General features: G+C 40.0%; 1 protein-coding gene across 1 annotated transcript; it reads right to left on the minus strand.

Moving 5' to 3' along the window:
• Window positions 1-375: 375 nt before the first annotated feature.
• On the minus strand, window positions 376-20,706 carry LOC149281090 (scm-like with four MBT domains protein 1). The gene is made up of 18 exons (XM_089499774.1): window positions 20,679-20,706; window positions 20,092-20,186; window positions 17,250-17,490; window positions 16,544-16,632; window positions 15,949-16,189; window positions 15,313-15,407; window positions 14,740-14,841; window positions 14,182-14,335; window positions 13,238-13,320; window positions 12,867-12,993; window positions 12,457-12,570; window positions 7,142-7,278; window positions 6,675-6,784; window positions 5,210-5,385; window positions 4,626-4,804; window positions 3,117-3,311; window positions 973-1,101; window positions 376-516 (listed from the first exon to the last, which is right to left on the minus strand). The coding sequence occupies exons 1-18, from the start codon at window positions 20,704-20,706 to the stop codon at window positions 376-378; spliced, it is 2,436 nt and encodes an 811-aa protein (XP_089355900.1).
• Window positions 20,707-21,858: the final 1,152 nt, after the last annotated feature.

Below are 21,858 nucleotides of genomic sequence, written 5' to 3' on the forward strand. Positions count from 1 at the left end.
CTTGGTGGCAGCTTAAATATTCATAAAGTAAGATTTGTGGGTACAGTTATAAATATGTTGAGCAAACAGCAGCATACAGCTGTCAGATTAAACTTCCCATCATCCTCAGCCAGTTCGACAATACCTGTTCCCTGTGAATCACTTCTACGGTTCAAGTTGTATGTTATAACAAGTAATATAATTTTCGAATTAAGTTGCAGGGAAATGTTTAGGGTACAGATTTCTCTGATCTTCCTAAGGATTGGACGGAATTTCCCCTAAAGACAATGTTATAAAAAGTGCAAATCTTTTAGGGCTAGCAGGGCTTGGATAGGCTGCGTCGGGCCTACAAGCTGTATTCGCATTTACCCTGCAGCGGGCTATGAGCAGGCGCTGTTAGCTAGAAATAGTCTGGTAGAAAGCCAGTTTGACTCTTTCGATGTGGTAGCAGAGTTTTATAGCAGTGGCCAGCTTGAGTTCCATGCAGTCCTGAATGGCTGGCAGAGTAAGCAACAGCAGAGCCTTCCCATCTATTTCCTGGTCAAACAAAAAGATCTATTAGTTTTACATGCAAGACAGATCAATTCAGCAAATTAAAACTATTAACATTTTATTAGAAAAAAAAAAACAGTTTTTATTCTGTGCGGGTCATGGGGAAAACAAAATTGGGTGCAAAGTTTTAGTTGTTTTATAACCATAGCAACCAATACAATTTACCTGCAGATTCGGTCATCCCATGAGTATAAGACCTCCAGAATTACGTTTCTAAACACGACCCATGTGTTTTCTTAACAGATACAATTTATATCTCCCCAAGACAATAAGGTGTTTCCATCCATATTTCACAGTGTTTAGAAACAGCTTTAATGAACTGAATCTTTTACTTGGACTGGCATAGAAACATGTTGAGGAATTCTAATCAAACCTTCGGAACAAGTGAATATCCCCTCACCCACAGCACGGCATACTGGAAATTCAAAGGGTGGATCATACCTGCTCTTGGAAAAGCTTTGCAAGGTGAGCACAGTCTGTGGATTTGATATAATGCATGACATCATCGACACTCCAGTCCAAGGGGTTACTGTCAAGCGTTAGTGGCTCCGTCAGTTCAATTCGGATATCCTGGAAATAAAGGTGTAGGTTACAACCACACTAACACCAAAGTAAACATTTGTTAACTTGCCCTGTATGGTAAGACTTTTCTTTTTTTTTTTTTTTACATGGGAAAGGATTATTGAACTGCTTTAAACATTTATCCCCTGCACAACAAATACAATGACAACCACTGTAATTTAGAAACACACTATAGTGCCCTTAACATTTTGGTGATGTCGCCCTTGCAGGAGTAGGCCTTTCAGGGCAAATTTAAGGCTCTGGTGGGCCATGGACAAAAAATATAATAATGGTATCCTCTCCCACAAATACTCAGTTGTGGTTCCAACACATTCATGCTCACACACACATACATACATACATGCTAACAAACACCCTCACTCTAACGTACAAACAGTCATACATGTATACTCCTTCCTTCACTCACCCCCTTACCTCAACCACAACTTTCCCTCTGGCTGTGAGTAGGATCGCATTTAACCTTGGCTGCCACCAGGCTGTTCCAAGATTGTTCACAAATGGCTGAACTGACCTTGTGTGGCATGCCATAATGAGTGGCACCAGGGTCTGACTGCCACCAACACCAAGCATGCCACTGCCTCTCATTGTACTCCAGCCATATGGTGGAGCTTCCGGGGGGACCTTTTACACCGATTGGAGGAACGAAGGAAAGGCCATCCCGTGGCTCTGCCTTTTTGTGGAGGTGCAACGAGAGACCATAATAATGTATATAGATTCACAGAGAAAGAGAGGTTCACAAACACTTCTCTTTCTCCACAAATCTATCCCTAAAGAGCACGTCCTATCAAAGAACTGCCTGGGTCCCATGGACCCAAAGGGACCAACGTAAGGTCCAGCTCTGGTGGGCTCCCTGTTAATGCGGTTCTGACGCCTTTGCCTCTTTTTTGAAGAATGTATATTAAAATAGGTCTTTAGTGGGGCCGTCAAGAAAACATTAATAAAGACCTAGTTTAACTTTTCTCATAAGATATATACGTAATATAATTCTAAAGTTGTACAACATCTAGGTGCTGGCAACAGTGGCTACAGAATTCATGAAAATGGTCTAGGCCTGACAAAAGCTATACATGCAATTACGCAGGAATATATCATACACACTTAGGGCCCTTGGGGCTGCCATTGTTATTTAAAGGGACAATATCCTCTCTAACACAATGTACTTTCTCAGGTAAGCTCACTGAGAAAACCACACCATTCTTTAATATAAGATGGATTTATTACTCCATATATTTTGTACGGTATTTAATAACTATAAGGAAGTAAAAACAAATCTATTTCCTATGTATACATACTGAGTAGGAGACATTTTTCACCAGTTTTTAATATTCCGTAGATGTTGGCAGGATATTTTAGGAATTAGCACCCACAGAAATAATAAATATATTAAACTGAATAATATTCCTCAGTAATAATAATTCTTATATCTTGAGATCTTAAAATATTATTTTTCTGTAGAAGCATATGTGGTGTTAAACCAAATATAAAAATATATCACAATATGAGTATAGTAGGTTAGTATTGCTGAAAATACACTATAGTTTTTCTATAGTTATACTGTAGAATAATCAGTTTTACCCTGAAACAAGGCAGAAATATTATTAAAGTCTGCTTAATAACATTGCTTCAATGAATCATGCTCCCTGTCTTGTTAGTCTTCTCTGTCTGGCATTCTGCTCTTCTGCGTTATTCCTAGAGATGGAATCCATTCTTATATTATACTCAAAACAGATCATGTAAGTAATTATGCTGTTCTCTAATGCTGGGTCTATTCACTAAGTATTATGTATTAAATGGTGATACTTCTGGTGTGTCATATCACCATAGCAACCAATGAAAAGGTTCCTACTGACTTATCCATTCAGTTGGCTGTTATTGTGATAAGACTTTTTTTTTTTTTTTAACCATAGTCACTTTTCATACATAACCTCTTTGCCTTTTACATTTAGGGGTTATTTTAACGACATTTTCCATATGAAACTCGGCAGTAGCTGATCCTTGTTTACCTTGGCAATGACCCTTTTGTCAGTATCTGAAATCCAAGGTTTCTTTTTCTTTTCATTTTCAGCAAACGAGTGCTCACTCCGTGTAGGGGAAGTGGAGCCAGACCCCTTCCCAGAAATTTCAGATCCTTCTTGCTGAATGCTCTCTTCACTGGGAGAGTCTTCTTCACCATCGTCTTCCTCCTCATCACCACTTCCCTTAAGTAATATATATGGAATACAGTAAATGTGTGCGTGCAACACCATGGCAGCCAGTGAGATACACAGATGCTAGGGTATGATTCAACCACCTGATAAAGCCCTGTTAAACCGCGAAACACACGTTGGATCCATCTCATGCCTGGCAGTGGAGAGCCACACATATTAGGACCAGAAATGTCGCCTGTAGTGCCTACCACAGTCAACACTGTATAGACGGATTTTAAAAATAGGGCAAAGGGCACAGTATTAGTTTAGATAATCTGAAGGACAGAGCCACTTATTGCACTAATAGCTAAGTGTAGGTTTATCACCCGTTATTACTTATATATCTTGAATATAACTTTTAATGGGCTGATAGAACATTTCTTGCTACTGGGTACTTTACAGTGTAACAGAGATTAGTCACAGTTACTAATTGGAAACAGTAACATGAATACTCCTGGTATCTAGTCCAGACTTTTTTTGTTTGGTTTGGTGTCGAGTACTTAATTTTAAAAGAATTCAAATAAACATTTGTTGTTTTTTTTTGCTTTCTTCCTATCCTTTATATCCACCTTCTCTTAGAACATGAAACTAAGTACACATACATAAACAATTAAACAAAAGCTTGTCTACAAAGCATGTTTTTTCTTTCTTAAAAGGTGCTGTTACATATAAAACATTGATTGCACTCTCTAGCACAAAGAGCAAATAAACCTTAGCAGATCTGTCATGAAATTCTTTCCTCTAAACCATAGAACTTTTAAAAAAAAATGTATTTTCAGTTTCTATAGCAACACCCTATCAGGGCCTACTTTACTGCCACATGACTATTAAGTGACCCCAGCAAAAATGAATTATTAAAGAATTACTTCTGTGAAAGGCTTGGACATTCAGCTATAGTAGGAATGATGTTTTTAATAATGGATTTAGTTATAATAATATAATTTAGTTATATAAGTGTTAACATCACTTTAGTTTACACCAATATTAATATTTGTTTTCTTTCTCCCAGTGGCTGATGGAATTTCCTCTTCACACAAGTTTTAATCTAAGTGCGGTTACATTGCGGTACCCTATTATTTATTTTGGCAGCAGTTGATTGACATTTATTTTTGATGCAGAAATCTAAGGGAAGACATGTCAGCGGTGGCTTTGTCAGAGAATTGTGAAAACGTCAACTATGTGTATGTGTTCATATGGCTTAAAGATAAGAAGTCAAAGGGTTAAGGAGATTTAAGCTAAAGGATCCCCTCCCATGAATGTTATGATTAATTGATTTATAAAGCACCAGTATCTCCATTCTGCAGCAGTATCCATTAGTGTCCCCACCTGTGGGCTGCCTGCAGGGGTGTTATCCACAGAAGTAGAAGAATGCTTCTTCTTGTGCACAAAGAACTGTTTTCTTCTCTTTCTCTTTTTAGCCGGCTTCTTCAGTGCTGCTTCAATGCTGCGCAGTATCCCAGCTGGATTGCTAAGATTTCGCCCACGCCGCTTCCCGTAATAATGAGCTAAACACAACATGTACGGTATACTTTTTAAGTAAATAAAACAGGTCACTGTTGGGTTTATACTAATGCACACTATGAAACAGACTGAATGATATACATCAGTCTATATCATCTCACCCGTTTGACCCCCCTCACCCTAGCATCATTTTCATTAACTGTTCTGTTACTCCTCAGAGTAAAACTTCTCCTTTCGTTCTTTCCAGTAGCACCATCTCATGACATTTTAAAGATCAATACAAAGTATATATATATATATATATATATATATATATATATATATATATATATATATATATATATATATATATACATACATACATATATACACACACACACACACACACAAAAGAACAGGCTGGGATATATAGATTTCTGTTAAGGAGCAAACATTAAAGAAGTACTTACTGTACTTGGTTTTGGTCAACACAGAGCAGTTTTCAGAGCACGTGTCCAACACCATCAGGGGTCCAAAAAGGTTGGGACAACACTCCAATCGTATGCATGTTTTCCTACAAAATTCTGGTACACGGTCTGATGTTCTTACTAACTCCACAGTGGCACGGTACGTCTTGCCTTTATATCTGCAATACAATCCCAAATAAAGCCAACGTGACAGAACAAAAAAATAGGAGGTCTACACAATATACTGTAGGACCAAATCAGACCACAAAAAACACTTTTAGCAGCTTGTGACAGTCAAGCCCGCTGTAGGCAGATAATATTTTGCAAAAAACTCACCTCCCACTATGTAGGAGGTGAGCGTAGGTTCTCACCCTATTGAGAGTGTGCCTTGACGTGGCGGGTGAGCTTAATGATGCTTTGGCCAATTCATATAACCAAAACCTCTCATTTATATTATGTTTATCTATTTGTTGCCAACTTTATTAGGGTGAGAAGCGCAGACAGTATTTTGTTTTTTGTATACATTGTACAGCCAACACACTGTATTTGCAGCATGCTCACACTGTTTGGTAGGCCTCATATTATACATTTGTATTATTTGAGCCTGAGACTAGCTTAGCGCACCGACATTTTTTCTTTTCCCTGTTTGCAGATAATATTTTGCTACTGAAAACATTCATCACTACCCAAAGTAGAGATGCTGAGGTATCCCCACAGAGGACCTACATCGTGGCTATAGTAGCCTGAACAGTGACGCTACTGCCAGGCAGACACTACCAGTGCACAAAGTATCACCAGGCCTTCTCCACATGCCTAGTGTGCCCAGTGGATAATCCACCACTGATTCAGTCTACACACAAGGAAAACAGGTATTTACCATTAGCTTTTCCCAATCGCCTACCAATGGAGGGCAGCTGCTCTTCATTGGTTGATGCCAGAGGAGTCCCCAGCCGGCAGCCAATAGAGTCGCTCTTACGGACCTTTTAACTACTGCCGCTATCTTACGGATTCCCATTCCCGTTAACCCTTGCGATGCTATGTAGACAAGGTAGGCTAGAGGCAGTGACTTGTATGGGGGGGGGTGTACCAGCGAGATTAGCTAGGAGATATTTTTTTAAAGAATGAATTTACCGCCATATTAGTTTATTCAGTTTTAACAACGAAAACGCAACGTTCGTGTTGGCTTTCATGTTCTCCCGAATACAAATGCAAAGTCTAATATTTAGTACATATGTAACAAAATGTTTTTATGATATTTAATACAGGCAATGGGATTTTTTTTTAGGACAAAAATGTTGAGTTTAGTGGTATTATGTTGGAAAATACAGTGACTACGGATACAAAAAAAAAAGAATATTTGGGCCAAAAAATCAGTGTTCTTGTTAAAACCAATCTTTTTTTTTTGCAGACTGTGTTTCTTTTATTCTAGAATTTCCATGAACAAGTGTAAACGGGCAAAATATCTCACTTTGCTTTGAGAGTCTCTGCATGCTGGGGCCAAGATGGTTCCTCCTGAAGCTCCAGTTCACGTAATACCCGACTGGGTTTGTAGGCAGCATTAATGAGCAAGGATAGGACCTGTCACAAGAAACAATAAATAACCGTCAGGTAAAAGCTTAGGATGTCTTCCCTTTTCCCAATCGCCTACTGTAAGGGACAGCCAAATAAATCCCCTTCTACCTTTTGCTACATTAACTGTTGAAGTGATGAACTTCATATTACGCAAAGATCCATCTGGGACAAGGTTCCATCCATGTGTATGCCAGCACAGCGCAAACAACAAATTTATGAATGGTAGGAAGATTTTAACCCTTGATACCAACACTATACAGCCTTAAAAACATGTTTTTAATATACCCGTGCAACACATAATGACTGTGCTGAGATTTTTTAATTCAGTTTATTAATAGAAGGAATTGCTAGGATCTCTCATACCTCTTTGAGGACTAACACGCAGCTGCCTGGTCCAACAGATTTTGGCAGTTCTGCTATCCTCCCTTTGTTTAGATATGGTCCAGAGAAACATCGATGGTTAAAATAGATTTTAGGGCACATGTATTTTCCATTTGAGTCTTGAAGGGATAACAAGAATACATAAAGAAAACATCAAATCACCCTTTAAAATATGGATTCCTGAAAACATTAAACTGAGTTATTAATCGTAATCATGCAGTTTTAAAAATGTGTACTACAGGTGGTAATGAAAATCAATGGTCATCCTAACATAAGATCATTTAAGATAACATTTTGTCTATAAAGTTATTACTAACATCAAGTTCCATGACTGAAATACTGATTAATTAACAAATACTTGTCATATCGTTTCCAAATAAGAGATCATTAAATACTAAGCCTAAAAAAATTCTCTTGGGCAACATTTGGACTACTATCTAGCGGTTTCTGTACTATAACTCCTGTCACCTGCAGCCAAAATCTGGTTGGGTGAGGATAGTGATATTGCAACCTATTGCCGAGTGTTATTCACTGCTCGTTAACACCTTGCCCCAACCATTATGTATGATGTCACTGAGTAAAAGCGTGAAGATGAAACAGTCACCAGGAAAAGAAGATCTAAACATATTTACACTGTGGACACTGTTCATTTTATGAAATCCCACACTTTACAATTCAATGGCTCTGTAATGATGCTTACAAATGAAACATATATATACCGTATTGGCTCGAATATAGACCACACTTTTTCGGGGTCTAGCGCCCGACGGCCGGGACATGCAGTCCCGGGCGCCGGGCAGGCAGCAGGGTTAGGATACAGATCCCCCGCAGCGTGCAGGGGACCTGCATCCTACTCCCCGATACGCTCAGACAGCCTCCCCTGCCAGCACTTTCCACGGGGGGGGGGGTGCTGGCATGGGAGATTGTCCAAGCGCATCGCGCAGACGTGCTCGATGTGCTTTAACAATCTCCCTTGCCGGGAATTCCCACGGGGGGAGTCCCAGCAAGGGAGATTTTTAAAGCACATCTTGCAGACGTGCGGGAAGCGGAGGTTGTTTTTGCTCGCATCGCCGCTGCCGGTGAACGTCTGCGTGAACAATCTTCCTTGCCGGTACTTCTCACGGCAGAAGTGCCGGCACCGGAAGTTGAAGTGTTATGTGTAGATGTCCCCCGCCGGCCCCGTAAGACCCCATGGAGTCTGCACCGGTAAGTCTGGTGTGGGGGGGACATCTTGGGGATAGAGTGGCAGCATATCTCGGGGGGGGGTACATCTTCGGGACAGAGTGGCAGTATATCTCGGGGGGGGGGGCAGAAACCTTTTTCATTAAAAAAAGCACCTAACTTTTAGGGTGCCGCCTATATGGTATATTTGTGCATTAGAAACACCCATATATGTACACTTCATAGGAGTAGCATCTTTAGTCTGGGTTTTCATTATTGCTCTTCTTTTCTGGTCACCTCTTCTGTCTGGTTGTAGTAGAGGGACATGGTGCACCTTCAACAAAATTAAAACTTTGGATCCTTAATTTGGTTGCAATTTTGATAGCATGATGTGTAAACTGTCACCTAAATGGTGCATATGTGATTATGCAACAGCATAACAAAGCCCTTTTCATTTTCCTGCAACCACATACCAAAGAATAAGCTCTAGCAACTCAGTAGAGAGGCAGATTATTATTTTTATTATTATTATCTTTTATTTATATATAACGCCAACAATTTACGCAGCGCTTAATACAATACATATATTCAAGGAGTATGACAAGAGGAGAATTGACAGACTAATACAAACCGATACATTAGGTGGAGAGGCTCGGCTCGCAAGCTTACAATCTTGAAGGAATGGGGTGACAAACATAAGGCACAGAGAAAGGGTGAGAGGTAGTGTGGTGGTTGTATCAATGATAAGGAGGTTCTAGCAGCTAAGATGGCGCGGCTTCTCTGAAATTAGATGTCTTGAGTGTTGGGAGGGAGGGTGAAAGCGGAAGGTTCTGTGGGAGTAGATTCCAGAGATATGGGGCAGCTCGAGTGAAATCTTGTAGATGGGAAAATGAAGTGAAAAGTGAGGAGGAGAGCCTTAACCCATGGGAGGAAGGTAAGGATCGAGTAAGAGATTATTTGCTTATGAGGGCAGAAATGTATGGGGGAGCAGTGTTATGGAGGGCCCTATATGTTAGTACCAAAATTTTAAATTGAATTCGAAAAGTAATAGGGAGCCAGTGGAGGATTTCACAGAGTGGGGAAGCAGAAGAGGAGCGGTGTGCAAGGAAGATAAGCCTAGCAGCAGCATTTAGGACAGGCAGAGTAAAGACAGTGGAGTGCCAACCAGAAGAGTGTTGCAGTAGTCAAGACGGGAAATGATAAGTGAATGAACCGTAGTTTTTGTGGATTCTTGGGTGAGGAATGGGCGGTTGCGAGAGATATTTTTTAGGTACAAGTGGCAGGATCTGGCGATGGACTGAATAGGAGGGATGAAGGAGAGGTTTGAGTCAAGGAGTTAGTGGGTTAGTAGGAGAGATAGTCGTGTTGTTAATGGTGATAGAGAATTCAGGTAGTGGCTTTCTAACTATAGTATTTTACATGCTGTGTGTTCCTAGAAAGGGTGTTGATTTATACGTAAGTGTGATATCTTACTGGTGTTGCAGGTTGTAGAATCTGTCTTGTTCAGCCCGTTAACATTCTTGGCGGATGTATTTCTTAAAAAAAGAAGACAAATTGATTAATTGTACGAGGAGCAAGTTAACTGCGTAAAGTTGTCAACACTGACACAAATTAAAGGAAAGAAAACCACAGCCGGCTGAATCGCTGTTTAACAGAAACAAATTCTACAGAGTTATTACAGAACATATACTCATATTTAAGAATATTAGTGATCTGCCTTACGGACGACCTCCACTTGGCTATGATGTTCTGATTTTATAAAAAATACATTTGGGCGCGTTGGTATCATATAGATTGTAAAAATCATATTTGCGTCAGCCGAATTCCCATCAGGAGAGGTGGCTGGAATTCTGACCACAATGGGCATTGCCTCTAGATTCTCACTTTACAGAAATAAATTAGGATTTCAGCATCCTCAGCTGTATCATATTGACATCCTTCCTTGTGTGGTCCATGAGTGCCCCGTTTTGGTTTTATTTTATTATTCATAAAGTGCTCGTGGTTTCATTTGTCTAAGAAAGGCCAACTAAATCCGACAAAAAAAAGTATTATCGGCGGGAATTTTTACAGTTGTAAAAATTGTTGTATTTAAAAGCAAACTCATTGATATCTAGGTAAAGCAACTAAGGAAGCAGAGCTGGAAAAAGAGATCTGAGCTGTAATCATTAGTGAACAGCAAGCGGAAACTGGAGACATGATTAAAGACTGGCTAAAAGAATAGATCTGAAGACCATAAATAGAATAAAACAAGCCTGAAACGCACCACTAGAGGAGAATGCATGGGTAGTGAGTAAAGTGAGTAAAGTGCATTTGACAGTAAATATTAATGTTCTATTTATGTATTATAGTAAATATACACTTCTCATGTAATACATTCTCAGGGCTCCGATATACTCACTGCTTCTCAGTCTGAGGGACAACCGTCTTCTTTTGGGGTTTTGCTACCAAAGAGATAAATATTTTTATTTAGCGTATACATTGAGTTATCTGGTCTTCTAATATATTGCATCATTCATATCATACACACATATGTAGCCACCCATGCACGATATGTTTTGACAACTGAACATTCCACTTTACAAATGGTCCTAGTTAAACTAGAGTACACTTAGAACCACAAGCTGTAGACCCTTACATGAGCAAGTACGACACAAAACTATGACAAGAAAAAGTAATTATTGTTATTAATATATGGACCAAATTAAATACCTCCATGGAATAAAATTAAAAATGATTACCGTATTTGCTCGATTATAAGACGACCCTGATTATAAGACGACCCCCCAAAATCTGAACATTAACTTAGGAAAAAAAGAAAAAGCCTGAATATAAGACGACCCTAAAGGAAAAAAGTTTTACCAGTAAATGTTAATTCATGTAAACTATTTTTTTTAATAAAAGCTATGATTGAGAAAAATATTTTTTTTGTTTTTATTTCTTGTATTTTCCAACCTGTCCCCCAGTTACGCACATCTGCCCCCAGGCTTGCCACTCCAATATGGCACTGTGGCCCATGATATGCCTTTTAACCCTCTATATGCCACTGTGCCCCATGGTATGCCTTTTGACCCCCTATGTGCCACTCTGCCTCCAGAAATGCCTTATACCCCTATATGCCACTCTGCCTCCAGAAATGCCTTATACCCCTATATCCCATTCTGGCATTTAGGGGGTTAAAATGCATATTATGGGGCAGAGTGGCATATAGGGAGGTATAAGGCATTTCAGGAGGCAGAGTGGCATTAAGGGAGTTAAAAGGCATTGTATAGAGCACTCTGCCTCCAGAAATGCCTTATACCCCTATATGCCACTCTGGCATTTAGGGGGTTAAAATGCATATTATGGGGCAGAGTGGCATATAGGTGTATAAGGCATTTCAGGAGGCAGAGTGCTCTATTAAATGCCCCCTTAACGCCACTCCAGAAATGCCCTATGCCCCCATTTAACACACACACACACACACACACACACACACACACCCTATACCCCCATTTAACTAACACACACACACACACTCTCCCCTCCCCTCCCCTCTCAGCCCTCTCTTACCGGTGCTTCCAGCCGGGGCAGCGGGTTGACGTCGCCTTCTGCTGCAGCCGGAAGGAGGTGGAGTTGGCAGCGGGGGTTTGTATCCGTCCGTCGCGTATACTTTCCCCGGCTGTCAGAGATCAGAGTTCCCCGCACCGGTGCGGGGAACTCTGATCTCTGACAGTCGGGGAAGGTTTGCGCGACGGACGCAGACAACCCCCGCTGCTAGCCACACCTCCTTCCGGCTGCAGCGGACGTTGTCTACGCGGATCGCGTAGACGTCAACCTGCTGCCCCGGCAACACAGCAGGAAGCACCGGTAAGTGTGTGTATGATGGGGGGGGGGGGGTGAGACAGGAGGATCCAGGTCCCCTGCAGCGGTGCGGGGGATCTGGATCTTAGTCTCCTAATCAGACTCTATTTGAGGTCTGATTAGAAGACGACCCCGATTAGAAGACAAGGGGTATTTTTCAGAGCATTTGCTCTGAAAAAAACCTCGTCTTATAATCGAGCAAATACGGTATTTATCAGGAAGAGAATAAGTGGATTAGTAAGTGTAAATGCCTTTAGGATACATGTTTTAAGCTTGTGTTGTATAGAAGGTCTTACCTTGTGCATGAGGTGGGGTACAAAGCGGGTGCCCGTTGCTTTCACACCATCCCATTGGGAAAATATCCATAGACTCTATATGGACAATGCATTCTGGAATTGGTGCCTTTGTGCCTAAAGCATTTGGACAAACGTTAACAATGAATTTATCTCCTCTGAGATTTCCTCCAGACAAGTAGCCACTTTCACCACAACCTTTAAAGACCCATTTAGGGTCCCAAAATAGAAAAAAAAACACATGAAGGCCGGCATTTCGAACTCAAGTAATGTCAAAATTATGCAAAACAATGCAACATGTTCAAGTTAGTTATGCAACAATTTGATGTCACACTCCATACTCTTATAATAAATGGTGGCCACAAGCAGCTCCTTAATCTGCCTTTATGTTAGCATCACTTCTGAATACAGACCTTCGAATTGCAGCCAAACATAAGGGGTGTTAACTCTGTTGATTGAAGCAATACAGATATCTTGAGGCTGGAACGGGTTGACAGCTTCTAGCTTCATTCGTTCCTGGAAGACTTGAGTACTTTGGGGCTGTAGAGGAGAAGGAGAGCTACGTGGTCAGGACCCATATTCAAATATTGCAATCTTACTCTATCATCAATTGTTTGAAAGACACGTCAAACCTTTAGAACACAAGTTTTCAGGAATTAAGTCTTTGTCCCTGAGTAATGTTGTTAACGATGGTGAAGCCTGATATAATAATGTTTCGAGTACATTGTAATTTGCCCATAAAAAAAATAAAAAAACAAAATGTAAGCATGAGCAAGGTTCTCACCACGGGGAAACAGCTCTCGGGGGCAGCCTCAGCCTCAACCTGGGACAAATAGACATCCCAATCAAAATTCTCCTGTGAATAGCCTACAGGAGGAGAACAACAATAAGAAAACAGGGCAAGACAGTGCAAAATAATAGAGGAATGATGGTGGAGTCAGTTTTCAATCTAGGTTCGCAAATGCTAACAATTCTCGGAGACAAATGTCGTATCATAATTGGAAATGGGAGAAATAGATCCCTTTGACATAATGCTTATACAAAACAATGGCACTAGATCAGGGGTTCTCAAACTGCGGCCCTCCAGCTTCTGCAGGACTACATCGCCCATACTCCTCAGCCAGCCCCTTAGCTGAAGGAGCATTATGGGAGATGTAGTCCTGCAGCAGCTGGAGGGCCGCAGTTTGAGAACCCCTGCACTAGATGAACAAATGTATGCTGTTTGGGTAAAAAGAGTGTGCACAAAGTATACTTTCTGGAAAATGGATTTGTGGATGCCAGCAAGAAAAAGGTATTGATAAATGAATATTCGAATAAGCGAGGTTACATTAGCTAAGTATGTTAAAACACTATCATGCCCCTGAAATGCCATACAGCTGGAAGTTGAAAAAAAATAGTTCCTTGATGCTATTACAATTTCAGAGAGGAAAAGGGAGATTAAGGCCTTGCCAGGTTAGGTTTTAATGACCCAGTTAGAAAGAACATAATCAAGCACTGAATTTTTAATCAGCAGGGCCTGTGTCTAATCGGTGACTTTCAAATAACCCTGCCACTAACATAATTTCATGTGTGGAAAAGAGAGACCTTAAATAGACAAATATAAAGTTTTAATTATGCAATTGATTATATTAATTAAATAAAGGAGGTTATATTCCTCAAACGTTTTTTGCATGCAATGATTACGCCAATGGCAAACATTCTCCATGACACAGTTATGAACACACATACCAGGTGGGGGGTGTACTGAAACACCCAGTTTGAGACTCCATCCAACTGGGAGAAGGCCATGGCTGTTTTTGTGACACACCATGTTCCTACATGTTCTGGAGCCTTCAGGACGAAGGTCATCAAGTTCAACCAGGAAATAACGTTCATCAAAGACCTGGAGACATAACGTTGGGAGTAAGAATGTGTACTATATCCAGTATGTTATCAAGTGGATTTAAACCTGTAAAACAGGTTATTCCAGCACTTGTACAGCTACTTCCCATGTACTTTTTGGACAGTTTTATGCAAATAAATAATTCAGATATTACAGATGCATGAGCCCAGAGACAAACAGAGTTGCCAATAGTCCCTTTTTGGCCGAGCAGTCTCAGCAGTATCATCACTGAGTCTGTACTGACTTTCTGCAGTTGCTAGTGCACATATTTAAGTTACCGCATATGACTGATGAAAAGTCTTCAGAACAGAGTATTATACAGACAGTGTTGAAAATTCATGCGTTCTGAAGGTGGAGTTGCTCTGTTAGTTCATTCTATGAGAGACAGCCAAAAAAACCAATACCTTGGTGATTGTGGCTGCGGCAATATAAGATGGATCTGTAGGGTCCACAGCCTCTAGTTTCATGCCGACAGAGAAGGAATGAGTGGGGATCAGAGGCTGCTCCTGTAAAACAAAGCAATAGGTTTGTTTCCACTCCCAAACAAGCGCCATACAGAATCCTTTAACAGCTGCCAGTCCAATAACAATGGTTAAGACTATAGTTGTCTAACAATACAATGGAAAGATTACTAAACTGATATAAAGTGTCCACTCAGGATACCACTGCCTGATTTGCTGATCAACTTTTCACATTCTGGTCTTATACACTGTATTTGATTTTGAGACTTTCACTGACTCTCCCATGCACTCTTTCTGTTAATGCCCCCACACCTTCTCTGATGAAAAAAGAAGACAGAAGAACAAGAAGAGGCAAGAGAAGAAGCTGAGCTGTAGAATAGGAGACAATTAGACGGAAGGGGACACATTGAAAGAGAGCGTGAGAGAGCAACAAAAGCAAAAACAGTGCTTTGATAAGGATCATCTTATACTCAGGCCTTTTCTTTTTTCCTTTCCAATGACTGGGATGGAGCTAACCTGGAAGAATTCAGCAGGTACACAATCTCCATTGTCCTTCCCATGGGTAGCCACAATCTCTTTCCATTCGCCATTGCTCATCAGGTGTGATATTGCTGCAATTTCAAGAGGCACTATTTAAATCCTGTATAAACTTTATTTTTGTCATTTAACATATGTAAAGGGGCAATTTAGTACCCAGGGCATTCCTACTAAAGAAGAATGCACATAAATTAGCTGAGGTCAGAAGAAGGAGCAAATGCACATGGAGGTTCTGTAGACACCATGGAAATGTGTCAAATGCATTAAATTGATGGCTGAAGAGTGTTCCTTTAACATTCAATTACATTGTTTTCAGTTGTGTAAAATAGTGAGGAATTTCCCTTAAGAGTAATTAATTCATATTAAAACAAAAGGAGGCCAACATCTGTGAGGTAGGAGCAATTATCAGTAATGAGACTAAGTAGTTGAATACCTGAGTATTTTGCAAAATGTAAATTGTTATTACGACAGGCAGCCAATCACTGGCATAAAAAATCTTTATAGGATTCCTTCAAAGTTTAGTTTAATTCTAAACAGTTCTTGGTCTGACCCTGATTTTAAATTACTTAAGTCCTTGTTACCATTAGGTCAACATAAAATATACAAAGCTGGTACCTCCTGGAGGCCGTATCTCATAACCATGCTGTTCTGCCCAGCCTATGTGATGAAGCAATGGGTGGAGGTAAAAAAGATGAAGACTTGCATGGTCAGGTGCTCCTTCATATTGCAGCCGGAGCCTCCCACCAATATTCTCCAGAATTCTAACAGGCCAGGCGGCCAGTGAACCCTGAGAATGCTGGAGCTCAAGCCTAGAATCTGGGCCAAACAAATCCATGGGTTCCTTTCCTCGGTGAGGCTGCAAAGAGAGAATAAATAATTTCCATTTTGGGGTTAACATTTACATTTAACCAGTTAACTATGAATTTCAGTAATTGATGCTACTGTGTTTTTACAGTTGATCTCCTCTAAAGGTAAAGTAGTCCCTAAATTTTAAAGCATATAACTTTGCTTTCAGAAATTAATTTAGTTAAAATCTGTAAATGTCCTCTTTATATCAGGAAAACAATCATTATGTGTTTTCAGAAAGTTGTAAGAGAACTGCACACCTAAATGAAAGTCCAGTCGCTGTGCACTGTTATAAAGTCTCTTCTGTTCCAAATAACTCATCGCAAGTCTCTATTAAGGGAAAAGGATAGAAAGGGATACTTACGCCCTCTAGCAGGTGAGCTGGGGCACTACAAGCGCCGGTCAAGGTCTTTTCAAGAAATTCCTCCCAATTGTCCAGCTTCTCTTTGACACCTAAAAGTGGAAAGAGTATACACACAGCATTACATACTAATTGCTTTGCACATAGATAAAATCAGTTTGTCTACGTTTACACTATGAATGCACAATACATTATGGCCTGCTCCATTCTAGCAATAAGGATGGATGGAAGATGACTATATCAGTGTTTCAAGCTCAAGTATTCTGGGGTACACGTTTCCTGTGTTTATGTGTAATTTCTACTGCCACCATTGCATACTGACTTTTTAATAATATGGTGTGTATAACTCAAAACATATACATTTATGGACACAGATTATAAAAACAAATGCTATAGTCTATTTTGTGGAATACAAGGATATTTTTTAAGGAAATCTCACTGATTTAATAATGGTAATATGTATGTACAGGGCCAGCCAAGGTCTTTCTTGCCACTGATGGGCTGCTTCAAGTGTCTGACATGTAGGAGGCGTTTTGCAGCAGCTCTGGAATTGCAGCTTGTCTATAAGTATTTCATTATTATTATTATTTACATTTTTTACATTTTGAACTCATATTAAAGTACTCAAAAAGTACTTTAATCTCCCAGGCAGCCTCATCAAAGAAGAATGCATATTAAATTGTCCCTTTGAACAGGCAATGTTCCTTACCATCTGGAGGTTTAAGGGTCTTTCCATTTTGCTGGGCCCAACCGATTGGGTGAAGATCAGAGGTCACAATGTCGCACCAGAAATCAGCAGAACGATCTTCCCCACAGCCAGCATACCGCAGAAGCAGCAATTTGCCACAGGTGGTGATGATCCTGGCAACCCAATAAAACTGTGGGTCTGTCCTAAGTGGGACCTCCAATTTCATCCCTGGAGCTAAGCCATTCTGGAGGGAGGTATCAACCTTAAGGAAGCAAAAAAAAATACCGGTAATTAAAGAAGGAATAAGAAAGTAAATGGTTAAAGGAAAAGTATACTCCAAAAGGTACTTGATACAATTACACATAAAACAGTCATTCTTTCCATAAAGATTTCTCTCAACAAATTAAATAAAACTTTAGTCAACTGGTTTAATACTTCTTGAATTGTAGCCATTTCAGCTTACGACATCCCTTTTTCACAAGTAACATTGTGATGACTAATGAACAGGCCTGAGGAGTTTGTTGGTCTTTAAATTGATGAATGGAACACCTCACCTTCAGTGGTATATTTACCTTTGGTATTGCCAAGGCCAGACCCAGGGGAGCCCCCCACTCCAGAGCCATGACCTTCAATATAGAGCACTGGGATATAAAGTCATACCAAGTCGTAAAGATGCACGGTCTCCATAGTGAAGATGGGCCGGTTGGGGAGATCAGAGAACTCCCCTGTAACCGGCCCATTCTCCAGCACCACACCGAGGGGGGGCCTGGTCAACCAAGAGGGTCAGCCTAAGCCATGATACATCACTGTTCACCTTTTTATTTTCACATGTCTGTTTTTGAAAGCATTCTTATTTTACAGCATTTTTTCATATATATATATATATATATATATACTACCCCTTATATATATATATATATATATATATATATATATATATGAAATACATTTCCATCAAGTCCTGTTTTACAGATATTTATCACTCTTTTATTGCTTATCTCTCTTCTCCCATCTTTACTATATCTATTCATTAACCCACTCCTACATACAAATAAATGTTTGTTAATAAATGTTTGTTATAAGTGAAAAAATATATATACTGTGTTGGTCCAAGTTGATATCTTTTATTGTAAAGTTATATATATATATACCGTATTTGCTCGATTATAAGACGACCCTGATTATAAGACGACCCCCCAAAATCTGAATATTAACTTAGGAAAAAAGAAAAAGCCTGAATATAAGACGACCCTAAAGGAAAAAAGTTTTACCAGTAAATGTTAATTCATGTAAACTATTTTTTTTAATAAAAGCTATGATTGAGAAAAATATTTTTTTTGTTTTTATTTCTTGTATTTTCCAGCCTGTCCCCCAGTTACGCACATCTGCCCCCAGGCTTGCCACACCAATATGGCACTGTGGCCCATGATATGCCTTTTAACCCTCTATATGCCACTGTGCCCCATGGTATGCCTTTTGACCCCCTATATGCCACTCTGCCTCCAGAAATGCCTTATACCCCTATATCCCATTCTGGCATTTAGGGGGTTAAAATGCATATTATGGGGCAGAGTGGCATATAGGGAGGTATAAGGCATTTCAGGAGGCAGAGTGGCATTAAGGGAGTTAAAAGGCATTGTATAGAGCACTCTGCCTCCAGAAATGCCTTATACCCCTATATGCCACTCTGGCATTTAGGGGGTTAAAAGGCATATTATGGGGCAGAGTGGCATATAGGGAGGTATAAGGCATTTCAGGAGGCAGAGTGCTCTATTAAATGCCCCCTTAACGCCACTCCAGAAATGCCCTATGCCCCCATTTAACTAACACACACACACACACACTCTCTCCCCCCCCCTCCCCTCCCCTCTCCTCTCCTCTCTCCTCTCTCCCCTCTCTCCCCTCTCAGCCCTCTCTTACCGGTGCTTCCAGCCGGGGCAGCGGGTTGACGGCGCCTTCTGCTGCAGCCGGAAGGAGGTGGAGTTGGCAGCGGGGGTTTGTATGCGTCCGTCGCGTATACTTTCCCCGGCTGTCAGAGATCAGAGATCTCTGACAGTCGGGGAAGGTCTACGCGACGGACGCAGACAACCCCCGCTGCTAGCCACACCTCCTTCCGGCTGCAGCGGACGTTGTCTACGCGGATCGCGTAGACGTCAACCCGCTGCCCCGGCAATACAGCAGGAAGCACCGGTAAGTGTGTATGATGGGGGGGGGTGAGACAGGAGGATCCAGGTCCCCTGCAGCGGTGCGGGGGATCTGGATCTTAGTCTCCTAATCAGACTCTATTTGAGGTCTGATTAGAAGACGACCCCGATTAGAAGACGAGGGGTATTTTTCAGAGCATTTGCTCTGAAAAAAACCTCGTCTTATAATCGAGCAAATACGGTATATATATATATATATATATATATATATATATAGTTTTGAAACTAAATGTAGCATCAGAAACATTATTCCTATTATTGTTGGATGCCAAAATCGTATCAAGAGATAATTCTTTAATCAAGTAAAATGTTGTTTCATATTTCTTTTGTCAGGTATGCTTGTTATGTGACACAAAAAGGTTGTTTTCACAGAAACTGAAAAGATGTAAAAAGGTTCTGGGTTGGTTCTCAGAAAAGATTAACAAAAGGCTGGCTTCCTTAAATTAGACATCCAAATTAAGTGGGACAGCACCTTTAAATACTCTTAGGGATGCTGCCAACAACCGAAAATGTATGAATTAAATATATACTTAGCAGATGGGGAATAGTTGTGGATCGTGTGAAGAGATTTGCCCTACAAACTATATCTGTAATAAAATGTATGTCTCTACAGATGTCATGATAGCTACATTGATTGGGATTATTGGATTGTCACTCACATGTTTGAAGAAGCTATGGGGAGCTGCGACACTCCCAGTTTCCTCCAGATACTCCTCCCAATTGAACTCTACCTCCTCCTGGCTGGAGTCAGCATCTGTGAGATACAGAAATTACAAGATTTTGGTATTTTTTTCACAGGGACGCTGATTTTTATTAGGTTTTTTTGACAAGTGCTGGCACTACACTTAATTGTTCTGTTTTATGACGTATACATCCTATTGGGTTGCACATAGTAAGACTTCTCTTTCAAAATGGTCCCCAGTATGCATTAAAATACAAAAAAAGAATGGACTTGAGTGACCCTTTAACTATCCATGCAATTTACATACAGGGTAAACTTGTGAGCAGAGCTTGGCTACCGAACTTATTGCTTTATCTCTAATGATGATCTCGATATTTCAAGGCTTTCCTTGCTAAACCTGGTTCTTCAGTGGTTCTATCATCCTGATAATGTCCACATCCTAATAAGATCCACTTTAAACAAAGTCTACATATCGTACACTACATAATACTACCCAACAAACTCCATGCCCACTGGACTGCGACTAGTTCTTCCCAATCCTTTGTTTACAATAATCATACACACCTGCACTGTGTTTCTCCTGGAGCGCCATCTCACCGGTGATTATTTTAGGACACCTCAAAGTAACATAAGTCCAGAAGTGGAGATATAAAAGTTCTAAAATGCAGATTGAAAACATTTCAACATTACGATTGACACCATTTAAAAATAAATAAATAAATAAAAATCGTATATACTGAAATTAATTGAATAAAAAATGCAAAGCAATGCAAAACCAAAGTGCTCCATCAAACCTGGAATTTATTGCCTTAACCCATTCACCAGCAAATGGAAGGCTCTGGCAGTAACAGAATTAATCATTAGCTAAAGAGTTGTGAAAGAGTATCACTCTGTTGTATAAAAAAAAAGAACCAAAAAAATTGCTATTTATTGTTAAAAAATCTAGTGTACTAATGGTTTAACCTTTATGCTGCCAGAAAACACAACAGCACTATGTGTTTTGGGACACTTCGGTTACTGGGTTAATAACTGAAATATACAAGCAGAAGCAAAACTATGCTTTACTGCAGGATAATCCCACAAAAATCAAAGAATTCCACACCCCCTGGATTATCCTGATTAGGCAGAAGCTTTCAGAAAGCCCTAAAGAAGAACTGTGGATTTAATAAATAAAAACATATCTGATTTACAGTAGTGTTTGGAAGTAACCAGGTTTTTTTTTATACTTTTATACTTACTGTAGCTTGCAAGTCAAATTGCATTATACACATACATATATACACTCACATATCTATTTATATATATATATATATATATATATATATATACACACACACACACATATTATATATACAAATTTATATATCTCCTCAATGCTCCTCTCTCAAGTTAAGTTCATCAAGAGGATGATAAATATTCTAAAGCTTCCCCTCATGTAAGTGTTTAAAGTGTTATTACTCCACAGGTTTTACATGCGGTATTTTTTAGCAGCCTATTATTGAAACTTCAGTTCATGTATTTCCCAAAGGGCGAGATTAACTATTTTGCATATTTTCATGGTCAATGTCGACTCAGCCCAGTCAACCCCATATCATAAAGAGAAGATGCCGAATTCTGAAATAAGGTTATATGTGTAACAGATTTCAATTCTTATCTCCCAAGCCATTCTCAATCATTCTCGTTGGAAAAATAACTTAAAACAGGACTCTAGGATCAAAAGCCTCAATCCAAACAAGTTGCCCTA

The sequence above is a fragment of the Sceloporus occidentalis genome, unplaced genomic scaffold, assembly GCF_023333645.1.
Source record: "Sceloporus occidentalis isolate IW3139 unplaced genomic scaffold, rSceOcc1.0.p SCAF_139, whole genome shotgun sequence".
NCBI lineage: Eukaryota > Metazoa > Chordata > Lepidosauria > Squamata > Phrynosomatidae > Sceloporus > Sceloporus occidentalis.